Source organism: Pithys albifrons, chromosome 2, assembly GCF_047495875.1.
Source record: "Pithys albifrons albifrons isolate INPA30051 chromosome 2, PitAlb_v1, whole genome shotgun sequence".
NCBI classification, from domain to species: Eukaryota; Metazoa; Chordata; class Aves; order Passeriformes; family Thamnophilidae; genus Pithys; species Pithys albifrons.
In genome coordinates, this window is record NC_092459.1 from 105,513,429 (window position 1) to 105,536,039 (window position 22,611).

Consider the following 22,611-nt stretch of genomic DNA (forward strand, 5'->3'; position numbering starts at 1 on the left):
GGTGTGCAACCACCAGCCAAAATGACTTTTCCATGGGCTATTGTAACTACGGATTGTGGGCGAATGTTCTGATAAAAGACCCTTACAGTTTGAATGAAATAGCATGATTTGAAATGAAAACTAAGTCCTGATGGAGAGCATTGGACTTGGAATGAGGGCAGAGCTTTGCATGCCAGGTTCACGAAGTTACTGTCCTTTTGTTGCTGCTGGGTGTGTGCAAGTGGAGAAGAGCTGGAGCTGCAATTCTACAAGATGTGTTTTATTCTTTGATTTCCAGTACACGGAAATGAGGTAAAACTCATTCCCTCAGCAATTGCTTTGACTACAGGCTCAGGGAAGTGCAGTTTCTGGTACAGAAATGCAGACAGTTGGATGGGCCATTGAATGCCCTCACTCTTCATGCCAGAGCAGGGCTCTTTAGCTCAGGTGAAATGGACCTGACACCAATAGAAGGAAAACCCCAGCAGCAGCTGTGCTTTGCTGCAAACTGGCCCCATGGTGTCAGTGGGGGTCCCTGCAGAAGGCAGAAAGAAAGGCGCAGGGTAGGTACATCAAGGCTGGTGGTTTAGACCAACACAGGACCTCTATCCCCATACATCCAGATGTGTTGGAGAGATTCTCCAGAAATTGCTCTTTCCCAGTTGCAGTGTGGCTGAGGGTCTAAACAGAGGAAAAAAAATCCAACCTTTTCAAGGGCTGTGGTCTTGCATAGTCATGGCATCTTGAGTGTTTGGCTTAAATACCCACTTCCTGGAGACACTAGATTATGGCACAAACACCACTGTCAGCCCCAAATGAAAGTTGATTCTAGATCTCTGTCTGGAAGGGTCATCTTGGAAATATCATCTAGATTGACCCCAGATTCTCAGAAGAAGAAAATGTTTAATGATTTAGAGGCTTCTGTAATCTTCTGATTTTTCCCTCTGTCTCATGGATTTGGGATTTCTGGTTCCTGGCCCTGCAGTGACTGAGCACCAGGGGTTTCAGGGTGATAATCAGTGTCCCTTTAGTCTTCTGTTATACAAGCACTATCCCAGCAGAACCACAGGAGAAAGAGATTTTAAATGCAAATTTCAGCAGGCACTTGCACTGGGACTGCAGGTCTCTTCCTCCCAACTATGTCCAACTCGGAAAGTGAGGGGGCAACTCAGCAGCTCAGTACTGCAGTTGGTCCACATCACTCTGTGAGCCTTAACAGGCTGCCCTGGCCCTGCCAGGCACCCACCTCTGCCTCATTCCCACATCTTGTAATGCAAGAAAACAGCCTCGTGCAGCAACACATACTCTGAAAAAGAGGACTGCAGGCAGCAGGCTGGTAGAACTGGACCCTGAATACAGCAGTAGCACAGGACTAGGTGAGGCCACCAGGAACACAGGTCACATTCCACAGCCTACAGAGATAGCCCCATGGTAGCTGTGTGCTGGTTTAAAGGTGAACCAGCAGGGGAAATCAACTCACCACAAGAGCGATTATAAGACAGAGGCTAGAATTTAATAATAATATTACCATAAATACACTGACACAAAGGGAAATTGCTTTCAACTCACAAAACCTAGCAGTATAACCCAGTGTCCTGGGGCACAAACCCAAAGGGGTTTGTTCGCCCTTGTGCTGAGACCCGTGTGGCTCCCCCCAAGTCCAAAGCAAAAAGAAGTGAGAAACCTGTTGGTGCAGGTGATGGCTGTAGTCTGGTCAAGAGTGGTGATCTCCTCCTGTCAAGGTCCTGCTGCTCCTCTGGATCTGACAAGTCCTTCCCAAGGTCTTACCCACCACTTATGTACCCTCAGGGAGCACCCAGTCCCTCCCCCTGGGCGGGGACTCACACAATGGGTGATTAACTCTGGGAGCCATGGGGTATTGTTGAACCGTTGATGACCCCTTAGCAGACACGCCCCCTCAGGCTGGATGTAAAGGTGCTAATGACTCCCCGGGCAGCTGCTGCTAATGGTCCATTGTCCTTGGGGAATGAATAGAGGGGGTAGAATACACAGCTTTGATCATCCCCACACAGTGATAGCTGGTCCCACCTGCTGAGCTAGGACAAGCTGGTTGCTGCTCACATCTTCACAGGTATAGCAGATCTCTGTCTGGGAGAAGAGTGAGAAGCAGAGACCATATGAAGGGTCCAGCAAGAGCAGGGTGATATCAGTGCACATCCTAGATTGCTGTTGAAAACAGTCCTTACTCTAAGGCAGGATAAATTGTGCAGTTGCCTGATCCTCCTTCTTCTCCACTGATGAAACCCTGCCACATGGCCACATGCGTGCAGGACCCTGCGGAGGGGCTTTGTAGCAGGCAAAAGACAGTGCGGTGCAATCAGGCATGCTCTAAGAATAGCCTGTGTTATTTTCATATACTTGCTGTTTCTCAAAGACCATTAGGAGGTAATCCTTTTCTCTGGGATTGCAGTCTCATCCCAGGGACAATTTGCCTCAGCAATTATTGGTGATTGGAGATTCGTGCAGAGAGCAGACTTGCCATTTGTTCTTTTCACCCTTTTTCCTAACAGTCTTCTACAGCAGAAACAGCAGCAATGCACATGTCTACCCAACACAGGGCACTTGTTTGCACCCTAGAATGATCACTTGGAAAACTGCATAATAACGCCACCTCCTAGTAGTGGCAATTTAAGCCCCATTATTCTGCATTATTCAAGGAAATCCTATTGGTGTTGGGTCTAAGCATCAGAAATAGCTTTTTTAATTGGTACCCATGTTTCTTTTCATCAGAGAGAATTATTTTGTGGGGCTCTGAGGAATGCCACACACAGCAAGCCAGAGCACACCCATAGGCAGTTTATGTCTTCATACCTCTGCAGCCCTCAGCTTTTGAGAAGGCATCTCTTTTAATTAACTTTCCTGAAAAAGATTCTTTTTTCATATATGAGGGCAGGATGCAGTGTACATTTTAATGGGAGTTGTCAGGAAAATTATTGATTTTGTTAGTAATGTTTCTGAAATTGTGCCATTCGGGTAATTCTGTCAGGTTCTCTTTGAAAGCTTAGCTGAGAGCATTTTTATATTCTTCATTAGTTTTTTAATACATGATAATTTCCCCTAACTCATCAACGCAGAGCAGGATCAGCTGAGTGCTTGGTAACCATTTTTCCTATGTACAAACCTATTGCAGCAATAATTACAAACTGAACAAATTATTATGGATATTCATTATAAAATACAATTAGACTGATCTGTGCTGTGTTGTTACACTTTTCACAGCCATCACTTGCTCTTGAGTAAATGGTTTCATTATAAGCATGAAGGGCAAACTTAATACACTCCTGACTCACAGCAAACAGCACAAGAAATTATCCTGGCTGTTCCTCCGAGTGCTTGTGGTGTTTACCCTGAATGAGTAGAAAATGTTGACTCTGCTGCCAAATACTTGTCAGCTTAACAGAGGGGCTCTGGGTGACCAGTACAGATGTGTAAGGAGTGGAGAAAGCCAGAAATTATGGCAGCGTGGCCTGAATTTCACTCCCCTAGAGCGTGGCTTTCGTCCATGTTTATGGGTTTTCAGGGCTGGGACCTGCCAGGAACAGCAGAACTACCTTGATCATATATTGGAGCAGCCTTGAAGCTGCTTCAGCTTGTGCTGGGCTCATAGAAAGTGCAGAGGAGTCAGGGATGGGACAAGAAAATATTTCTTCGAAGGGCAGGAAAGACAGGCTTGGGCAGAGAGAGAGCGACTGGGAAGCTTTCTTAAGTAAGAGCATTCACGGGAGTGCTGTCAAGTGCTGGAGGAAGGCAAACCTAGCCAGAAGGTCGGCAGCCAGCACAGGTAGTCACTGCACTGGTTTTTTATTTTGTATTATTATTCCTTATTTCTCGTCTGGGACAAGGTCAGAGCCAGGCAGAGGTCCTGTCCCAGCATCAACGCAGAGCACTCCAGGGAGGAGCAGAGGCTGCCGGATTTCTGTCTCATATGTTGTCTTTGCAAAGACTTTGCATCGTAGGAAGGACCACAGTAACACAGCCCCACCACAACACAACACTTCTACTCCAGGTTTGGTCAACTTCTGGCAAGCAGCTTTCAGCTGGGTGTTTCTAGAGTCCCTGAAAAGAGCTGAAAAAGTTCTTCCATGCTAATTTTTTCCCCTGGTATAGCAATTTTCACTTTATTGGGTGCTTCAAGGAGCAAATCTGTCTGCTGGTGGCTACAGCCTCCTACAAGGCTTTCATTTTCTGTGGTGTGTGATTGTGGCTCTGAGCAGGGATTCTGCCTTTGGACCTATCCTGATGATGCTGCAGAGACAAATTCAGCAACCTCAGGTCCTGTGAGAGAGGATTGCTGCTCAAGCCTCTAACAGGAGAAAACTAAATATTGAAGGCTTAGGAAAGGATGTGCTGCTTGTAAAGTAAAATTTAAAAGTAAAGTCTCACCATCAAAGAAGATATCCATCACCATGCCCTAACCAGAAAGACCATTTTTCCTTTACATTCCCTTCAAAGAACAAGTATTAGCTCCAACATCCCTTTCAAGTGTGTAAATTAGAGCCTCCAAAACCCAAACTGAGCAGCTGATCATGATGTTGTGCATGGATCTGGCAAGACAGAGCCTCTTCTGTGCACGCGTTTGAGCAGTGCATCATGCTTTCAGACGCTTGGTCTGTGGTTGTTTCCAGTTCTCAGGCCTATGCAATGTGTGCAAGCTGTCAAGGGGCTCTTCTCTACCTTAAGTTTTTGGAAAGGGATGTGTCTCGCTGCCCTCAAGCCAAGGTATTTCTAGGGGAGTTTGCCCCAGGCTGTGTCCATGCCAGGGAGGATGGCACTCTGCAAGCTGCTGCTGCTCTGACCCTGTGGTCTGTGCTCATCCTGAGGCAAGCTTGGGCCATTGGTTCCTGCCCTTTGCTTTTGGCTGTGCTGTGCCTCCAGCCTGTGCTACCAAACCCACTGTTTTCAGTCTGCAGCCCCCTTCTCCCGCTGTTTCCACCCTCCTCTTTCTCCTCCTCTACCTTCTCCTCCTCCTCCCCCTCCTCTTCTGCTCCGTTTCCACTCCTCCTTTTCCCCCCTTACTCTTCAATCTCTATTTCTTCTCTGTTCCAGCAAAACGATATCAATCAAGGTGATAGATGATGAGGAGTATGAGAAAAACAAGACCTTCTACCTAGAGATCGGGGAGCCCCGGCTGGTGGAGATGAGTGAGAAGAAAGGTGGGGGACGTGCTCCGGGGCTGAGCCCAGCCTGTGTGTCCCTGTCTGGCTCACTCATGTCTGGCACCTGCAACACCAAGCTCATATCCCCAGTGCCTATGGAAAAAGGGCAGGAGCAAGACCACTTCCCATTCTCCCTGAGCAAAGCCTCTCCCCACTCCACCGAGGTACAACTTCAACCAGGTGGTGGGGATGCTCCTGCCCTCTCCCATATGCCCCAAGGGGGATGTGCAGCCACTTCCCCCCACCCAACCATCTCTGTCACCATGGCACCTGGGCAGACATGAACTGCATGTGTGTGCAATGCCAATCATGTGTTTGCCTTTGTCTTGTGTTCCCACAGGAAATTCATTACCCTTAGAGTACTTGACCGTGAGGAGTATGAGAAAGAGTGCAGTTTCTTCCTTGTGCTTGGGGATCCGGTGTGGCTACGACGAGGAGTGAAAGGTGTGAGAGTAAAACCAGACCAGCTCTCGAGACGCTGCCGTCCGCTTTCTCTGTGTCTCCCTACTCTCACACTCCTTTCTCCTCGCACTTTGGCTCCTGGCCGTTTTGCCCTCCTTCCTTGGAAGCTTGGCCGCTGCACCTTTTTGCTCTGTTTTCTTTCCTCTGTCATTTTGAGAGGATTCTGTCTCACTCACCAGGGTCCCCAGGGAGCAAGGTATGCTCCCAGGATGGCCCTGGAGCACCCAGGCAGGGGACAATGAGCATCATCAGGCCCCAGAGACGTTTTGAGAGTACTGTCCTGCCACATTGCAGCTATGCCTTCATTTAATCATTAGAACATTCAGTCTTGACAGGTAAAAAGGCACCGCTGCATCATTTTTATCAGAAGATAAAATAGCTTTCACTTTAAATAAAATACATGGCCAGAGCAGTAACTTTACCATTTTTATGTTGGCACTAGAATCTGAAAATAGCCAAAAATCACAGCACAAGCAGGTAGTACCATGAGATGCAATCAGTTTAGGTAAATCAGGTTATACTCAAATTAAGTTTCATGGCTCTGCATTGGATAATAGCTTCTCACAGGAATAATAAAACAATTTACTCTTTCATCACATTTCTGAACCAACTGCAAAACTTCCCAAAAAGGCAGAGTTCACCTATTTTCACATACATTTTCTCTACTAGGAAATAGGATGAAAATGGCAACACCTATTTCTGCACACTCTTCATGGCTGAGCAGGAAGCAGTTTTAGAGTCACTTAAAGTATGGACCATTATTAAAGCCTTTTTAGAAAATTGGCAGCCACATGTGGTCTGTTTGCCTTGCAGCTGCTTTGGAGTTTCTGGTACATCAGCTGTCCCTTCAGCAGGCATGGGGCTGCACTATATTATTTGATCAGGACAGAGAGGACCCCCAGTGGTCCCCATGCTGAGTGGGAACATGCTACTTCAGCTCGGGTGCTGTCTGGGTCAGCTGCGTCATTGCCTCCATTAGCTTTCCTGCTGGCTTATGTGAATAGCTAGGAAAAGCTGTGCTAAAAAATCAGGCACACTCGCATGACTCAGGCATTGCAGGTGGGAGCTGTATCATTAAATGGTTCTGGTGGCATCTATGGACCATAGACAATATTGCCAGGATAAATTTACACATGGACAACTCAACTCAGCATCGCCAGCTTTGCCCAGTTTAACAGGGGCCAGTGTGGGCTCAGCCTTGCAAATCCAGCAAGGGCAAACATGCTTTCCAGGTCCAAGTTTGAGAATTGTGGTACCAACTCTGGAGATCCCAGCTAAAACTGTAGCTAAAAATAAAAGGAAAAGGCAATAAAGTTTCTCATCTTCCTGATCACAAAGGTAACTGAGTAAACCTGAGAGAAGCTCAGCTTTGAAAATTCAGTAGCTGGAGAGCAAGTCAGAATTTAAAAGAATGCTATTTGCTGCTTTGGCCATGCAACCTTTTTATTTTTAACTTGTTTCTTTGTACTTGGTTTTTTACAAGAAGCAGTGAGGCTGGGGTAGTGGTATGCTCAGCAGCCTGGAGATGAGGGCATCTCTAAAATATCACCCCTGGGCCACAGAGCTGTGGTGGGGTCTGCATGTCAGTGGTCTGACACCCACCAGTGCACTAAGCAAGAGGTTTTTCTTTTGTTTTGGAGTCCTAAAACGTTGAGCAACAAGATCCTTGAGTCAAGCCTTGCCACAGACTTTTTTTCTCTCATTGCACATGCCAAAAGTGCAGCTGTATACTGGAGCTATTGCTCCCCATTAGACAGCCGGAGGAGGTCAAAGCCAGTAGCTGCTGCAAATGGGACATCTTGTGTCCTCCCCTGGGGCAGAACTGCCTCCGAGACCAATGGAAGATCTTGCACAAAAAATTCAAAGGGGGAAAATGAATTTTTGGAGTGTGTCTTTTAATCCCATATCCACTCCATGTTTGCAATGGTTTTTATTTCAAATCCACAATCCCATGAAATGTTTCTGTTCCTTTTAGTGCCTTTTTCTTAACACTAATGGAATCCTGCAGCTTTACAGATCTGAAATCTCTGCCCTGGGATCTGGTGTCTTTCTGTGGATATCCCTTTTGATTTCATTATTCATTTACTTTTCTTCTGTGTTTGTCTCTGTCTCTTTCACAGCCCTGTTGTTGAATGAGCTTGGTAAGCGCGCATTCATTTTTCTTTTCCATTTTTCCAATTTGTGTATTTTTGGAAGATGATTTTGCTTGATGTTTTTCTTTGCTCACAGCATTCTCTTTTAGGGTGGTCAGCATTATTTAAGTAAGCTCAGGTATCTAATACCCTATCTTTTCTTAGAGTAGAGACCAAAAGTCACCAATATTAATGAGAATTTTTGGGGGGTGATGCTGTTACAGCCATAGTAAACCTGCCAACACCCCAAGATACAAGCCTGTGCTATGCAAATTAACCCACCACCTCTTACACTGGTGTGGCAGAAACAGGATCTCCTGGAGATTTAGAGATGGATGCCTGTGGCTGGACAGGAAAGTTTGCCAATCCTTTTTGAAGAGACAGTGCAAACTTTAACTCCAGCCTTGGGGAGATTTAGAGCCTACTTTGCTTCCAGTCTTGGGGAGGTTTAGAGCCTACCCAGCCTTTGAATTTCCTTGCTGGCCATTTCCAGGTTAGGGCAGGTAGGGAGGGAAGCAAAGCCATCCTCATTCCCTGAAGCACCCACAGCCCCAGGGCAGACTCACACTGGTTTTGCCACCTCCACAGCACATACTGGATACCAGGGAGGGGATGGCAGCTTGCAGATATGGGTTAAAAAACCTGTGTTCAGGTCTGCCCACACTGTCCCTGGGGTGCATGTTGGGAAGCAACCTCCATGTCTCCAGCCCCTGGCCATGAGGCAGGGATGGACCACCACATCCCTGTGGGCTGCAAGGTGTCTGTGTTGCTGTGCAAATGCTAATCCTCATTTACTCTCTCTCTCTCTCATATTTTCGGTTTCATCTAGGTGGCTTCACCATCACAGGTATGGATTTCTACTCCTTCCCCTCTCCCCCTCTTCCCTTCTCTTATTGGCCATATGCTCACCCCACTCTTTCCTCTTGGTTTCCTCTTTGCTTTTGTTCTGTCCTGGAGGGAAACTCTGGAATGGTAAGAAGGCGCTGAGCCGCAGCCCCGCTGCCCTGCCTGGTCCCTCTAACACTGTGTCCTCTCACAGAGTGCTGTGCCTGCCACACACATCTAACCCCCACCTCGGGGAGAGGGAGCTGTCACCCCTAAAGTGACAAGCAGCCCCACTCCATCTCTTGGAGCAAGGTGGGCTTCTCCTCTTGTTTCAGTCATCCCCTCCCTGCTGCCCACACCAGAGGTGTGCACAGGGCTCTGTCTTCCCCAGGCAGCCATGAGGGTGCCCAAGCACTGCAGTGGGGGCAGGACCCCATGACTGCTTTAGCCCCTGCCTTTCCCACCAGCGAGACCCAGCAGCAGGGCTTGCTCATCTGTCATTAGCCAGCAGAGCATCCATCATTCAGCCAAACACTGCAGGACGAGAAGGTTGTGGTTCCCACACGTTACACAGCAGCCCCTCAGGAGCCCTGGAGACAGTAATTCAGACTTAGGAGGGTTTGGCCATGAGGTGGGTCCATTTGACCAGCAGGAGGAGAAGGGCTTTCCTGCAACTCAGTGTCACTGTGCTGATGAAGGGCAGCCAGCAAGGGAGCAACACTAACCCTGTGTGACATAGGAATAGTTTACTAACTGCACGGTGACAGTTTGCACGGAGTGTGCAGTCCCTCCTGCTGATCTCCTGCTGATCACTTTGATAGGCAAACCTGTCTTCAGGAAGATCCAGGCTAGAGATCATCCTCTTCCTTGCACCGTGGTCTCCATTCAAGGTACCTGTATTGTGACACCTGAGGGCCACATCAATCTCATGTGGACTGACTGGGGTGTTTGCCTACTGACAATTTAACTCCAGTCCTTTCTAGCCCTGACGTTCTTGGGCTCATCCCTCAAACGGACTGGAAGGGAGTTCAGTAGGGTCTGCTCAAGGGACAGTGACAAAATCCATGATCTGCAGTCCCCATGTCCCAGAGGTGGCATGGATGCCAGCAGAGGTGCAGACCTGCTTCACTGTTCTTGTAGATCACTGTGCTGCCTCCTATCTCAGGGTCTGGGGCCAGGCACTGGCCTCTGGGAGACTCTTCACAACTCTATGGCCCAGTACTGTTTCCTCCAGCCCCACCATCACAGCAGGAGTTGACTGCCAGCTTCCTTTCCAAGGCAAAGCCCTGCTCAGAAAAAGGCAGAGCCAAGATTTCATATGAGTCTCAATGCTGGGGCTGCTGGCAGCTCTCTCTTGTAACAGGCTGATGGAATAGTCCTGACCATACGCCAGTGCAGACCTGGAGTGCTGGGAAATGGAGCAGCCTTGGTGATGATCATTCCTCTTCCCAGCAACTCCGTGAGAGAGGCAGCAGGTACCAGGCAATAAGCTATTCCCCAACATGCAGGATAAATGGGACTCATTCTCAGGTTGGATAATTTGCAAATCTCTTACTAGTGTTTCTACCTAAAGCCATCTTGTCTATCGCTCCATGACCTCCTTTTCCACTGTTCTGTCACTCACTCCCACTTGGAGGCTTCCTGACCTCCCCCTCTGACAAGAAGCCAGATCCAGAGAGTGACCTGCTGGGCCTGGTTCACCGATGGGCTCTTTGCTTTGCAGAGGAGAATGAAGAAAAGCAGCCACTGACCAGCAAGGAGGAGGAAGAGCGTCGAATCGCAGAGATGGGACGCCCAGTCCTGGGCGAGCACACCAAACTCGAAATCATCATTGAGGAATCCTACGAGTTCAAGGTACTGTCCACATCCTCTGTCCTTGTTCTTCTTTCTCTCTGGCCAGGGACTCTCCTTTTGGGTTTGCACAGCATTGGTAAGCACGTGTTGATGGTATTGCAGCAAAGTGAGGTAGCACATGGCATTACAAGGTCTCAGAGCAGGACCAAAGTACACTTTAGAAGGGGATTGAGCCAAGGCTGAAAGGCTGAGGGTTACTCCAGTGAGATGGCAGCGGGTTATAGACTCTGCATCCTCACTGCCCATTTTAGCCCACAGTCGTTATCCTTGAGGGACTTCCTGTCACACCCACAGACTGTTTGTGGTTGTCATTATTATACGAGAACACCAATCTGATGAGCCTAAGAGCTGTCCAGGCTCCAAAATGCTGCAGGTTGCTTCAAAACATAACGTCGTTCTCACAAGTCACACTTAAAGGCAGTCTTGAGTGAGCCCCAAGCCTGGGACTTGCAGTGCAAAAAGCTGATACCCTAAATATAAGTAATGGTTTTGCAGCTCAGCTGACATGAATATATATGCCCAGACCAAGACCTTAAAACTGGTCATTTCATTCTTTCCTGTTTTTCTATAGTATACAAAAATAACAGACCACCCTCACTGTATATTTGAGATGGTTCAAACTTCCACCATGAGCAGGTTTCAAAAGGTCTTTTTTAGCAGCAGCAAGGGAAGTTGCAAGTACTTATATTTGGTTTTGGTGCTGTGGCTCTTGGCCTGAGCTTAAAATCTGCTAAGCTTGTTCCACAAATGCATGGCTGTAAGCATTAGTGTGGATGGGGGTTTTAGTTCAGTATCTCCAGCTTGATAGCCCCTAATTCTCTCCTCTGCATCTCCATCCGCAGAACACAGTGGACAAGCTCATTAAGAAGACAAACCTGGCCCTGGTGGTTGGCACAAACAGCTGGAGGGAGCAGTTTATTGAAGCTATTACTGTCAGCGCGGGTGAGTTTGGACCACAGCTCCAGGTGAATTATGGTCAACCTTGCTCATGTCTTGGCTTGGCTGCATCAGTGATACAGACTGTAGTGGAGCCACAGGAGGCCGAACAGGCTGCAGAGTTATTTTACAGTATCGGCATAAATAAGACAGCTGATTAAACCCTTTTGTGAGAGTACCTTGCCTTATGTGTAGGAAACCTCTGCATTAAGTGTGTCTGTAGCATCAGACAAACGAACTCCCTGACTGTTACCAGATGGCAGAGGAAGAAAGTAAGTTTAGTGAGAGAGATCTAGGAGGTGAACTCAGTGTTGAAATTCAGTGGCATAAATGATGCTGGTGCCAAGCAGCAGTGCTCCCCATCCCTGTGGTCCCTGCACTGCTGTACTGAGGACAACACAGTACTGAGGGTAACCTGAAGCCCTGAAGATGGTCCCACCTCTGTGAGCCAAAATTTACCCTGGACACCTTCTGCCGTCCGGAACTCCTGTGGCTCCAGCCAGCTGTGGCTGGAGGTTTATGGCTCATCAGGCCAATAGCTGCAGCAGCACATGGCATCTGTGGTCGGATCAGATTGTATCTGATTATATCTTCCCTCTCTTGGAGAATTGCCTTTCCCTCCTGTTGTATGGTTCTTGGAGGTGCCAGTGCCATGTTTACCAGTATGCCCAGTACAGGATATGTTAATCATTCCCACATATGGGGAAGATGAAAGAAAGAAGGTCTCTTCCAGATGTGTTTTTTCAGCTGGAGAGGCTGTAACTCACTGACTGGATGTTACAACCGCCCAGCCCAGCCTGTGCTGTGTGTGCACAAATTAGGGTAAAATCAACCATCTTAAATTAAATCGCTGGGGAACATAATTAGTGCTCATCTGGGTATTTGTGCATTGAAATGCATGAGGCAACACTCACATTTCCTACCTGGAACTCAGCTCTACCAAGTAACCTTTGCCAAGCACAGAGTAATTAAAAGTGATGGCCGTACCATTTACCCTCTGCCTTTGAAAGCAAGGGCAGGACATCGTACAGCAGCCATCTCTTCAAATTGTGATCTCTTCTCTTGTAGCGTTTTCTCAGAGCCTCCAGGCAAGAGCCTCCCATTATTTTGGATAGAGCATGAACATATCATGCAAGACAAGCCTTCCTGCAGGTTTTGTAGCTAACATAGCTAAACTAATCTATGCCAGAATCAATTATTTAATTGCATCCCATGTTGAAGCAAAGATAATCACTGATGCTTGGATCCCATTTCTGTGACACATGTAAAGACTAAAGTTACGTGAAAGCCCTATTGCCCTTATGTCTTGAATGTATAGTCATGATCAGTGCTAACAGGATGATTAACAAATATTTAATAAGTGGGGCATATTGTGGTGGACACCATCTGTCCCTTGCAGTTGGGGAACAGTGGTTTGTCTCTGAGCTCCTGACGTACTCAGGTTTTAGCTCCTCAAGCTTTGTGCCAGGCAAGTTAAAATACCTGAAACACTGGAGGTTGGGTTTGGGTTTTTCCCTGCATCTCAGTTGGAGAGCAGATGAAAGTTACACATTCCCATGTCAAAATGTAACATCCCAGCTGAGAAAAGAAACATTAAAACTCTGTTTCCCACCCAGTGAGCAATTACAGCAGTGTTTACAGGGAGGCTCAGAGGTGGAGTACCAGGAGTTAGGCTGGTAGGTGGGCAGTGCAGGTGCAGACAAGACTGTACCACACTGTGCAGTGCCATTCTGCACTGTCCACGAGCCTCTCACACACAGATCCTTTAGTATGCACCCAACAGCTGTAAAGTTTTTTCCACAGCAAAAACATCCTGGAACTTGTGATCCTGTCCCTGAACGCACCCCTGGGTTGCCATCCGACCTCACTCTGCATTTCAAGGCACCTTCACAGGATCTGGCCAGCTGCTTAACAAAATGATGGACAGATCTGGAGGAGTGTTATGACAGTGGCACTCATGTTCATTTCTCAGTCTGTTTCATCATCTCTGTAACAATTTAGGTCCACAACAGTCCTGCTGCCCTGCCACTTGGCAGAGGATTAAAATACCTGCTGCAAAATAACAGCATGAGCACATCACAGTGTATCCTGCCAGTGGCAGCCTTTGTGTATCAAGGAAAAACACAGACCAACATAGACTTTCCAACCTGGAAAACTGTTCCTTATGTTCATGGCTGTGCACAGGAATAGGTACTTATATCTGCCAAAATAATAACACCATGCTGCTGATTAGCTTCTGTTTTTGTTGTAGTGAGTTTGAAGCTTTAAAGCCAAGCAACACACAATTTTTCATCAAATTATGGTAGAGACATCTGCAAAGGTGCTTTGAAGACAAACAATGTCTGTAAAGCTGCACCCCAACAGGGTGCTGAGTAGAGATTTTCCTTGGCTGGTCATGGCTTCATTTAGCCAAATACTGTAAACCATTACAGACAATGTCCACCCTCCACTTTCCCAGGAAGGATGCCATGTCTTGATTCCCAAAATGACTTTTCACCTTTGTGAGGAGGCAGAAACAATTGTTGTTATGAGCAGCAACAGAGCAAGCAGCTCACCAGCAGCTTCCCCCAGTAACTCTGTTGTTGTGGCACAGAGACACCATTTGAGCATGGGGTTAATTGATACCCACATGTTGGTACAGTGTGCAAGCAAGACGATTTTATTTACCCCGTAGGAGACTTTGTACATTTTGTTATTGCATCAAACATGCTGCATCATGGAGGAAGATGTGAAAGGAGGAATGTTCACCCTGTCCAGCAGTGGGGCAGATAAAGGGAATGCGATCTCATTCAGAATACTGTCCTGATTAGCACTATGGCTGCTGGGAAAAGCAGCTTTTCCCAAGCACAGAGGCAACATCCCCTTAGACCCATGGTATCTGCTCTGGTCTTGGCCCCTTTTCTCCGCCATCCAGAGGTGTCCTCCCTGGAAGGAGAGGCAGACTCACTCATACTGTTTGATGGGGATGGACTACGTGTTGTGTCCTCCCATTGGTGAGGAGCTCCTTCCAACAGCTGTGCAGGGAGATCTGGAGGTCCTCATCTTCGGTGGGGAAAAAAGTATCAAAGATGATAAAAAAAATCACCCAACAGAGTGCAAGGGATGTCTTTAACACAACTTGCATTTGCCTGGGAATCCCTGACATTCGTGACATAGAAATACAACATTTTTCCTTAACGGCAGCAGGAAGGCTCCCACTGACTTAGCTGGAAGAGCATCACCTCCCCTTCATGTCTGGGAGTGGTTCCAGTGCAAGCTTGAGGAGTTTTTGACTATGCCACCACACTGGCATTGTGCACTGTGCCAGGCTGGGGAAGCTCCACATTTGCCATGCAACCTGTCTAGAGGACAGGCTGTCCAACAGGCTGTCCAGGTGGTTCATCAGAGCTCTGAGAGTCAGGCAAGAGGTCACCAGCCCCAGTGGGCTCACTGACAGAGTCAGCCCCACACAGCAGGGATTCCCTGTAGGCTGGATGCCAAGTGGTTTTGGAAAGAGATGAGTTGCCAATGCCTGGAGCAGGGAATCAAGAAACCAAGGCACCTGCCTGGATCCCCATAGTCCTGCCAGGACCAGCAAGATGAAGTTGTTCTGGGGCAGAGCAGGAGAAAGGGGCCAAGGAACCAGGGGGAGAGGGAAAGGATAGTCTTTTGTCTACGGCACTGTTTCCCTGACAGCCACAGGGGGGCTTTGGGGCAGGGGCCATGGCTGTGAATGTGTAACTCCCTGAGGGCTTTTGAGAACCTGCATCAGTTAGAGACCCTAAGACATCAGGCAGGATGGGCATGAGGGCTCATCCCCAGCTCCTTGTCTGTGCTGGAGACTAGGTCTTGCAGGTGCCACAGTGACCACAGCCATGATCAGGGGTGTGCTGAGAGGGGCTGAGTACCCAGCACAGCACCAGAAGAGGCAGGGTCTGACCCCCACAATGTAACCGGTGAACCAAGGTGGGGCCATGACTGCTGGCAAGCTCACACTGGGTAAATGACCCTGCAAGGGATTAGCAACAGATTGGTAAGAAGTAAAGCACTGATAGGGACAGAAAATAAAAAGAAGAAAAGTGTTTTTTTGCTGTGACAAATGATGTCACATAACTGGTTCATGACCCAGGGTGCTTGACAACTACCTGGAAGGAGTGCAAATGGGAAAGTGCTTTTTTGTGCAGGGAGTGCCCACTGACCTGGGTCAGATCAGGCATAAAGAAACAGGCAGACAGAGCTCATAGGGAGGCATATGAAGGGGCAGGGAAATGCAACAGGAAAGGACAGTCAGCAGTGATGGGCCAGGGAGGTTTTAAAGCAGGCAAAAATCCATGGCTGGATGCTGGTTTGCAGAAAAGGTAAGGTGAAGCGCCAGAGCTAGCACCTCAGCAACCACCAGAACCAGCTGGCACTTGTGAAAGCAGGTCAAGAGGGGCTTTCTTGGGGGAGTCTCTATGAAGTATGTGTTGCTCTCAGTGGGTTCACCTGCCCTAATCGGCTCCAGCCAGCGTGAGGTCAGTTATTTCCCACATCTTCTGGGGAAGGGCTCTTGAGCAGGGGCTGAGTCTCAGCAAGCATCTGGTGGTTAAACTCAGGCAGAAGTGCTTGCATGAGGCTCTGCATTTCCTGAAGCAGAGGTGTTTTTTTATAACCAATGCCTTTGGAGTGTCTCTCTGTGCTGTGGGAAGGGGCAAGGAAAGGCCATCAAGCCCCTCTGCTGATTGCCCAGAAAACAAGATACTTGGTAGTCGACACCTTCTAGAGCCCAAGCCATGAGGGGTGGCTTTTTGGGGACTGCAATATGCACAGCAGCTTTGCCAGCCTCCCCCAGGATGGGCAAGTCTAATCAGGCACTGCTGGTTTTCTCCAGGGGAAGATGACGACGATGATGAATGTGGGGAGGAGAAGCTGCCCTCCTGCTTTGACTATGTGATGCACTTTCTGACTGTCTTCTGGAAGGTCCTTTTTGCCTTCGTGCCCCCAACAGACTACTGGAATGGCTGGGCTTGCTTCGTTGTCTCCATCCTCATGATTGGCCTGCTGACAGCTTTCATTGGTGACCTAGCATCCCACTTTGGCTGCACCATTGGCCTGAAGGACTCGGTCACTGCGGTCGTGTTTGTTGCACTGGGGACATCGGTGCCAGGTAAGGACAGCCACAGGGTTTGTTGTAAGGTTCATCTCTGTCCACTCTGGGTCTGGGTTTGGGCTGGGAAAGCTGCACTCTGCAGGACCCTGAAGGACAGGTTTGAGGTATATGTGGAAGTTGTTTTTCGGCCTCAGATGAGTCAGGAGGATAGAACCAGGATGTGGATTCAGTCCCAAGGAAATTATTTCAAGGACCTTCCCCTTGCAAAGACTGTGAAGTATCTATTTCTGGGGGCAGCCTCCATGGCATTCACTTTCAGAGTAGGAAGTTGTTCTTTGATTAAAATGCTGCCTGTGTTGCCAGTCTTTCTTTTTAAGCATCTGCTTCTTTAACATTGCTCCCAGGTGATTCAAGTGCTAGTCCATACCTGGGGTGCACTGCCCAGCACGGGCACCTTTCTGTGCACCAGGTTGAGATGGATCAAGGTGAGGTTGCTGAGCTGGGAGAACTGCTTGAAATGCCACTCGTGAAGCCCGTAGAAGGCCCCAGCCCCACGAATTCTTGGTGATATGTCTGCTAAAATGGGCACAGCCTCAGAAATCAGCAGAGACTGAGGACTGACCAGGCAGAGGGAAAACCTCGAGTTTCCATGCCTATATGCATTTCCCAATGCACATTGGCTTGCTGCAACTCAGCCTCCTTTTCCACTGGCTCAGCAAAGGGCCCCATGTAGGGATGAAGTGGTGCACTGGAGAGGATGGTCCCAGTGGCACAGTTGCTCTGGGAATTCCCATGTCAACACAGGCTTGAGATAGCCTGTGCCATCCACTAACCTTCCATGGGCTGGCCAGGCAGAGCCTGTATCCTGGACAAGGGGCTCTAACCCAATCCAGCCACTCCTCACATTGGTCACACCTTCACTAACCACCTTCAGACGTCCAGTTACCAGCACTCAGATGCTCAAAGATCCTGAAATTGTACTAATGCTATCAAAAGCAAAAAGAAGAAGAAACAGAGCCAAAAGGAAGAACAGATTCAGGGCAAGGAACAGAAAAATGAACTTTTTAGACCTTTGGCAGCAGAGGTTTTAGGCATGAGGTTTGCTGGGCTGCTTCACACCCTTGACAGTGAAAATCTTCCCTCCTGCTTTTGTCGATAAAAGGTGGCATCTAAGAAGTTCTTTTTAGAATACATTCAGCTACTCTTTTTTCAACTGGCACCTAGATCATGTTGTGTTAGCTGGGTGCTAGCTGGGCTCCTCCACACCTGCTTTCCAGGAGACAGGCAGGCATCAGAGGAACCTGCAGTGAAATGGAGACTGACAGGGACCTTCCCTACATTGCAAGCACTGCTTAAGCTTGTGGAAGTGCATGTGGTTGTTTCCACTCTCTGGCTGGTGCTGGCAGTGTGCCCCATCCCTTCTCCCACACTGGCAGTTGGAGAGCCACAGAGGCATCAGCACTGTCCCACAACAGACCAAGGCTGAGAACCAAGGGAAATGCCTTTTTCTTCCCTTAGCACTCAGGTGCATTTCCATGGCAGCTTTTTTTTTTAAATCAGCCTTTTCATTTCTTTGCTGAAAACAGACCCTCTCGCTATGCTTATATGTGCACATCCTCTCCTGTTACATGGAACTGGATCTTTGTGCTAAGCTGCAGTTGGTCATCTCACCTTGGAGCCCTGCTGGGAATGAGTGGAAAGAAAAATCTGTAGAATTAAAACACATGAAATTTGACCTCTGTTTTCTTTTTCTGAGACATACTTGGCTGCCTGTACTCAAGGTGATCTGAGAGTGCAGATATGTCAGAGATTCCTCTTCTCTTTGTTACCTGAGAGCACTCACCTGGACAAAACCCAGAGGCTAATCCCTCCTGCTGCTGCTTCCCGCTGCAGATCCAGAGTGGGTTTGGACGTAAAATCAGCACTTCCCTATGGTGCAGAGCAACATCATGTTGGTCTGCTTGACACAAGGTTTTCCATATAAAAGGTCAACCAAGTTTTCTCACTGCTATTAAAGCCAGCGGAGCACCTGAGCAAGCATGCACCCACCCACACAGCTTTTCTTCCCAAGGAGTCAAAATGGCCACTGGCTTACTGGAGTGTCAAGGGTCACCGGACTTCAGTGAGGCAAAAGATTTCAGGGAGACACCATTAAACCAAATTCAGAAACACAAATAAAAAACTTCAGGGAACCTAAAGGATAGATACAAACTATTGTGGCTCACAAAGCTTTTCCAGCCTTTCCAGTTCTTTTGCAAGTAAACAAATTAGTGGATGTGGGAGAAGAAGCCAGTACAATGTTGTCTCTTGCTTGAAGAACTCTGGGACATCTGAAGCCATACTGGGCAAAGCCTCATATTTCGGAACATTATGATTTCTCTCCTGTGAATTTATGGACCCTGATTGTCACTCTGGCTCTAGCCAGTTGTTCCTGTCTTTGGGAGTGCCCATAGATGGGCTGTACCCTGTTCCCTTACCTCTTTCCCCAGATGTTGTCACTGACATTTGTCCCCAGGCTGCCTTCTGCTCTCCATCCTTACCTGGATGTTTGCTGAGGGTGTCTCTCCGTCTTCCTTTGCAGACACATTTGCCAGCAAAGTAGCAGCAACGCAGGACCAGTATGCAGATGCCTCCATTGGGAATGTCACTGGGAGCAATGCTGTGAACGTTTTCCTGGGCATTGGGGTAGCCTGGTCCATTGCAGCCATCTACCACGCAGCGCACGGACAAGCCTTCCAAGTCTCACCTGGCACGCTGGCCTTCTCTGTCACCCTCTTCACCATTTTTGCTTTTATCAGTGTGGGTGTGCTGCTTTACCGGCGGAGACCCGAGATTGGAGGTGAGCTGGGCGGGCCGCGGACTTCCAAGCTGCTCACGTCCTCACTCTTTATCCTTCTTTGGCTCTTGTACATATTCTTCTCATCTCTGGAAGCCTACTGCCACATAAAGGGCTTCTAAAGGGACAACTAGAGATAGTAAATATATGTATATCTATATATATCTATATAGAGTGATATATAGGTATAGATATAGATATGATGCTGTGTATAATGAACAGAGAAAGAATAAAAGAGATTTGCCATGTTCACACACCTGCTGACGGAAAGCGGCTTTGGAGCATCCTTTGAACTAGGCAGGACCCCAAAGCCTGCAGGACCCCTCCCCAGGCAGCAGCCCCAGCCAGGAGCCAGGCAGCAGGGCCCTTTCTGCAACTCTACCAACAAGAGCAGCTGATAGCCACCAAGCCCCTTGCACCGCTGACTCCCACCTGCCAGCCGCCTGGGAAGATGGATGTGAAGGTGATCAGGGTGCGTCGGTACAAGTAGCTGCCAGGGTAGCTGGTGAGAAACACAGCAGTGGGCAAGGGAAGGAGAGGAAAGCAAGGGTTCTGATCTCCAACAGCCATCTGCCTGCCTTTGCCACTTGGGAACATCCCCTCTGGCCCTGTTGGAGAGAAGCAAAAGACCGAACTGAAGACAAGGGGAAACTGGGAGCTTTCTAAGAATAGAACACAAACCATTTTCATCGTTGATTTGGAGTTGGTTCTTTTGTTTTGTTTTTGGTGTGTGTACAACTAGCATTTCCCATCCACATGCCCTCACCTTTCCCTCTCCATGCTTTGGGGATGCATAGCCGCAACCTCGTGTCCAGTGCCCTAAGCTGAGGCTGTGCGGGGTGGCGGGGCCTCTCCTCCCACTTCCTTCGCCTCCTCGGGCGTGCTGTCGTGGTACTTGTAACATTTGCATGAATGAAATGAAATCTGTCTGTATATAGCAACCTATAGCGATAGTCCTTCCAACCATGTGGGTTGAGCATTGCAGATACAAGCGTTTTTCTTTTCACTGGGTTTTATTTATTTTTAGCTAGTTTTGTTTTGCCATAGGGTTTTTCCTTGTTTGTTTGTTTCCTTTTAGCGAGGATAAAAGGATGGAAAGCTGTCCCCACTTATTGCTTGTTGCATGGGTCCATGAGAAGCAATAACAGCCATGCAGATGTAGGTTTTCAGGGGAGGAAAACCCACACTCCAGACACTGCAGGTTCTGTCTACCTGTGTGGCTGGGGTCCTCTGACATGCTGAAGCCAGTGTGAAGGCCTCCACTCTCCACACGAGGTTTTAACGTGAGATTCCAGGGAGTCCAAGTGGCATGAGCAGTCCAAGGGGGACAAGTGTGGCTGATTCCCAGCACCTCCCAGGCCTCTGCCTTCATATTGGGTGGCTGCCTCAAAACCCCTTGGCCCCCTGCTATATCCCCAGAGGTCTAGTGACAGCCCTTGTTTCTGAGTGTTAAGCCATCAGGATCAGTCCCCAAAGCTGATCCTTTCCCACAGCCATTTGGAGGCAGAACAGGGCCATAACAAGATCTCCCACTCTGCTGAGTGTAACTGGGGAGCATGCCCCAAGGAAAAGGCCATGTTTTGCATTCTCCAAATCCAAAATCACTGGGAAGGATGAGACAGGGAGGTGTAACTCAGCATCACCCTCATTGCTAGCAGTGCAGGTTGGAGTAGAGAGGCAAGTCAGGGAAGTGTGGGTGTAGAGCTCCCCAGGGCACAGCAGGAGGGAGTCTATGCACTGGTGTTGAGAGATGTCTTCTTACCCTATGTCATTTGCCAGGCTTCCTGACATTCCAGCCAGACAAACTCCCAACCTGCATGCCCATGGTAAGCTCTTCCCACTCAGCTGAAAACCATGTCTGATGCTTGTACCCTAACTAGCTGGCTGGGGGTATTTGTACTCATTTTGAACTATCTGTGGAAATTTTAATTAACCTGCTGTAAGATTTTCTCTAGGAATATGAAGTTGTGAGTTTGGGTTTTTTCTTCTTGAGCCTTTTTTTCACTTTTGGTTGGGTTTGGTGTTTTTCTTTTTGTTTCTCATTGTTTTGGGAGAAGAATCAAACACAGGTGCAGGTTGTTCAGGTTTATGATTACCTTTATGTACAATGATTTCATTTTTCATCTGTTTGGCTTCATTTTTTTCTTTGTGTGTATTGCCCACTATAGGCAGTGAGTCCACTAATTGTGATGATCCTTATCAATGGTACACAATGCACAGAGAAATAAAGTTTGTAATGATTCCTGATGGATCCAGGAGTGCTTTTGCATATTCTCCATGGAAAACCCTTCTCTCCCCTCCAACTGTCTCCCCTTTGTACCCATCTCTCCTTTATGCATTGGTTTGCCTTCACTGTGTTTCTGCCACTGACAGGAGTAGTGGTGCCTTTGCACACCTGCTCCTGCCCCATCTCATGCCTTTCCCCCTGCTCCATCTTCATGGTGCCTCAGGCTCTGTGTGCTGCTGTACAGCGGGGGCTCGCAGCCTGCTCCTGCCTCGGGGGGATGCAGGAAACCACCCAGGAACAAAGCTGCAGTGCAACCCACCCTTCTGGGTCCAGGAGCTGCTCCTGTGCTGGTCTGGGTCCAGAAGCTTCTCCTGTGCTGGGTCTCTAGTCAGTGCTGGCTTGCCCTAGGCTTGGGGACAGCCACGCATGTGCCCCAAAGGTATTTAGCAGCTCTTTCTGCTTGTGTCTTCTCATTGTGTGGAGCTGCTCCTGCTGTTGCTGCAGCCTCACAGTGACTTACACCAGGTTAAGCTGCAGCTAATTATAAGGGACAATGCAAGAGATGCATTACCAGGGCAGGGTCCATGGGTGCCAAAGCAGATCTGAGGTGAGGTCACCAAGCACATCAGGAGGTTGGGCTGCTCTCAGCAGCTGCCCGCCCATGCCCCAGTCTAGGTGACAGGCCATTTCAGACCCATGTGCCCCAACACAGCTCAGCCAGCAGTGAGAAGGAGAAAAGTCTCCAGGTGCCCAGGGATGTTGCTCCTTCCTGTGTTTCATACAGCGCCTGTTGAGCTGTCCCAAGACAAATCCTCCCTGCAATGCCTGGGAGGTCCTGCTCTAACAGCTGAACTCAAACACCAATCCCAGAGATGAGTCCCAGGCAAGTGCTGCCTTCATCCAGAGGGGCTCTCTCTGTGCCTCTTGGTCAGGTGCATGTGCTCCCAGGGTCCTGCCCACACTCCTACCTGTGTGCTATGCAAGGTCAGGATGGGACTGCAAAAAGAGAAAGGGTAGGACATGACTGATTTTGTTGCATTGTGACCATGTCTGTAGCAGCCCAGAGGCAGTTAAATTTTCACCTGCCAATGCAAGGGGATGTGTTGCAGAGCAAG

General features: G+C 48.5%; 1 protein-coding gene across 5 annotated transcripts in view; it reads left to right on the forward strand.

The window, feature by feature from the left end:
* Positions 1-21,520, forward strand: part of SLC8A1 (solute carrier family 8 member A1) — a 120,386-nt gene extending 98,866 nt beyond the window's left edge. The window contains exons 3-11 of one of the 5 annotated variants that reach the window (XM_071581061.1): positions 5,047-5,153; positions 7,739-7,759; positions 8,580-8,597; positions 8,708-8,722; positions 9,397-9,465; positions 10,299-10,429; positions 11,272-11,371; positions 16,215-16,490; positions 19,015-21,520. In XM_071581061.1, coding sequence (XP_071437162.1) covers positions 5,047-5,153; positions 7,739-7,759; positions 8,580-8,597; positions 8,708-8,722; positions 9,397-9,465; positions 10,299-10,429; positions 11,272-11,371; positions 16,215-16,490; positions 19,015-19,391 — 1,114 coding nt within the window. In that variant the 3' untranslated portion in view covers positions 19,392-21,520. Of the gene's footprint in view, positions 1-5,046; positions 5,154-5,496; positions 5,601-7,738; positions 7,760-8,579; positions 8,598-8,707; positions 8,723-9,396; positions 9,466-10,298; positions 10,430-11,271; positions 11,372-16,214; positions 16,491-19,014 lie in introns of all 5 variants that reach the window. The other 4 variants (XM_071581023.1, XM_071581033.1, XM_071581042.1 and 1 more) reach the window with 4 other exon arrangements.
* The last annotated feature ends 1,091 nt before the right edge of the window (positions 21,521-22,611 follow it).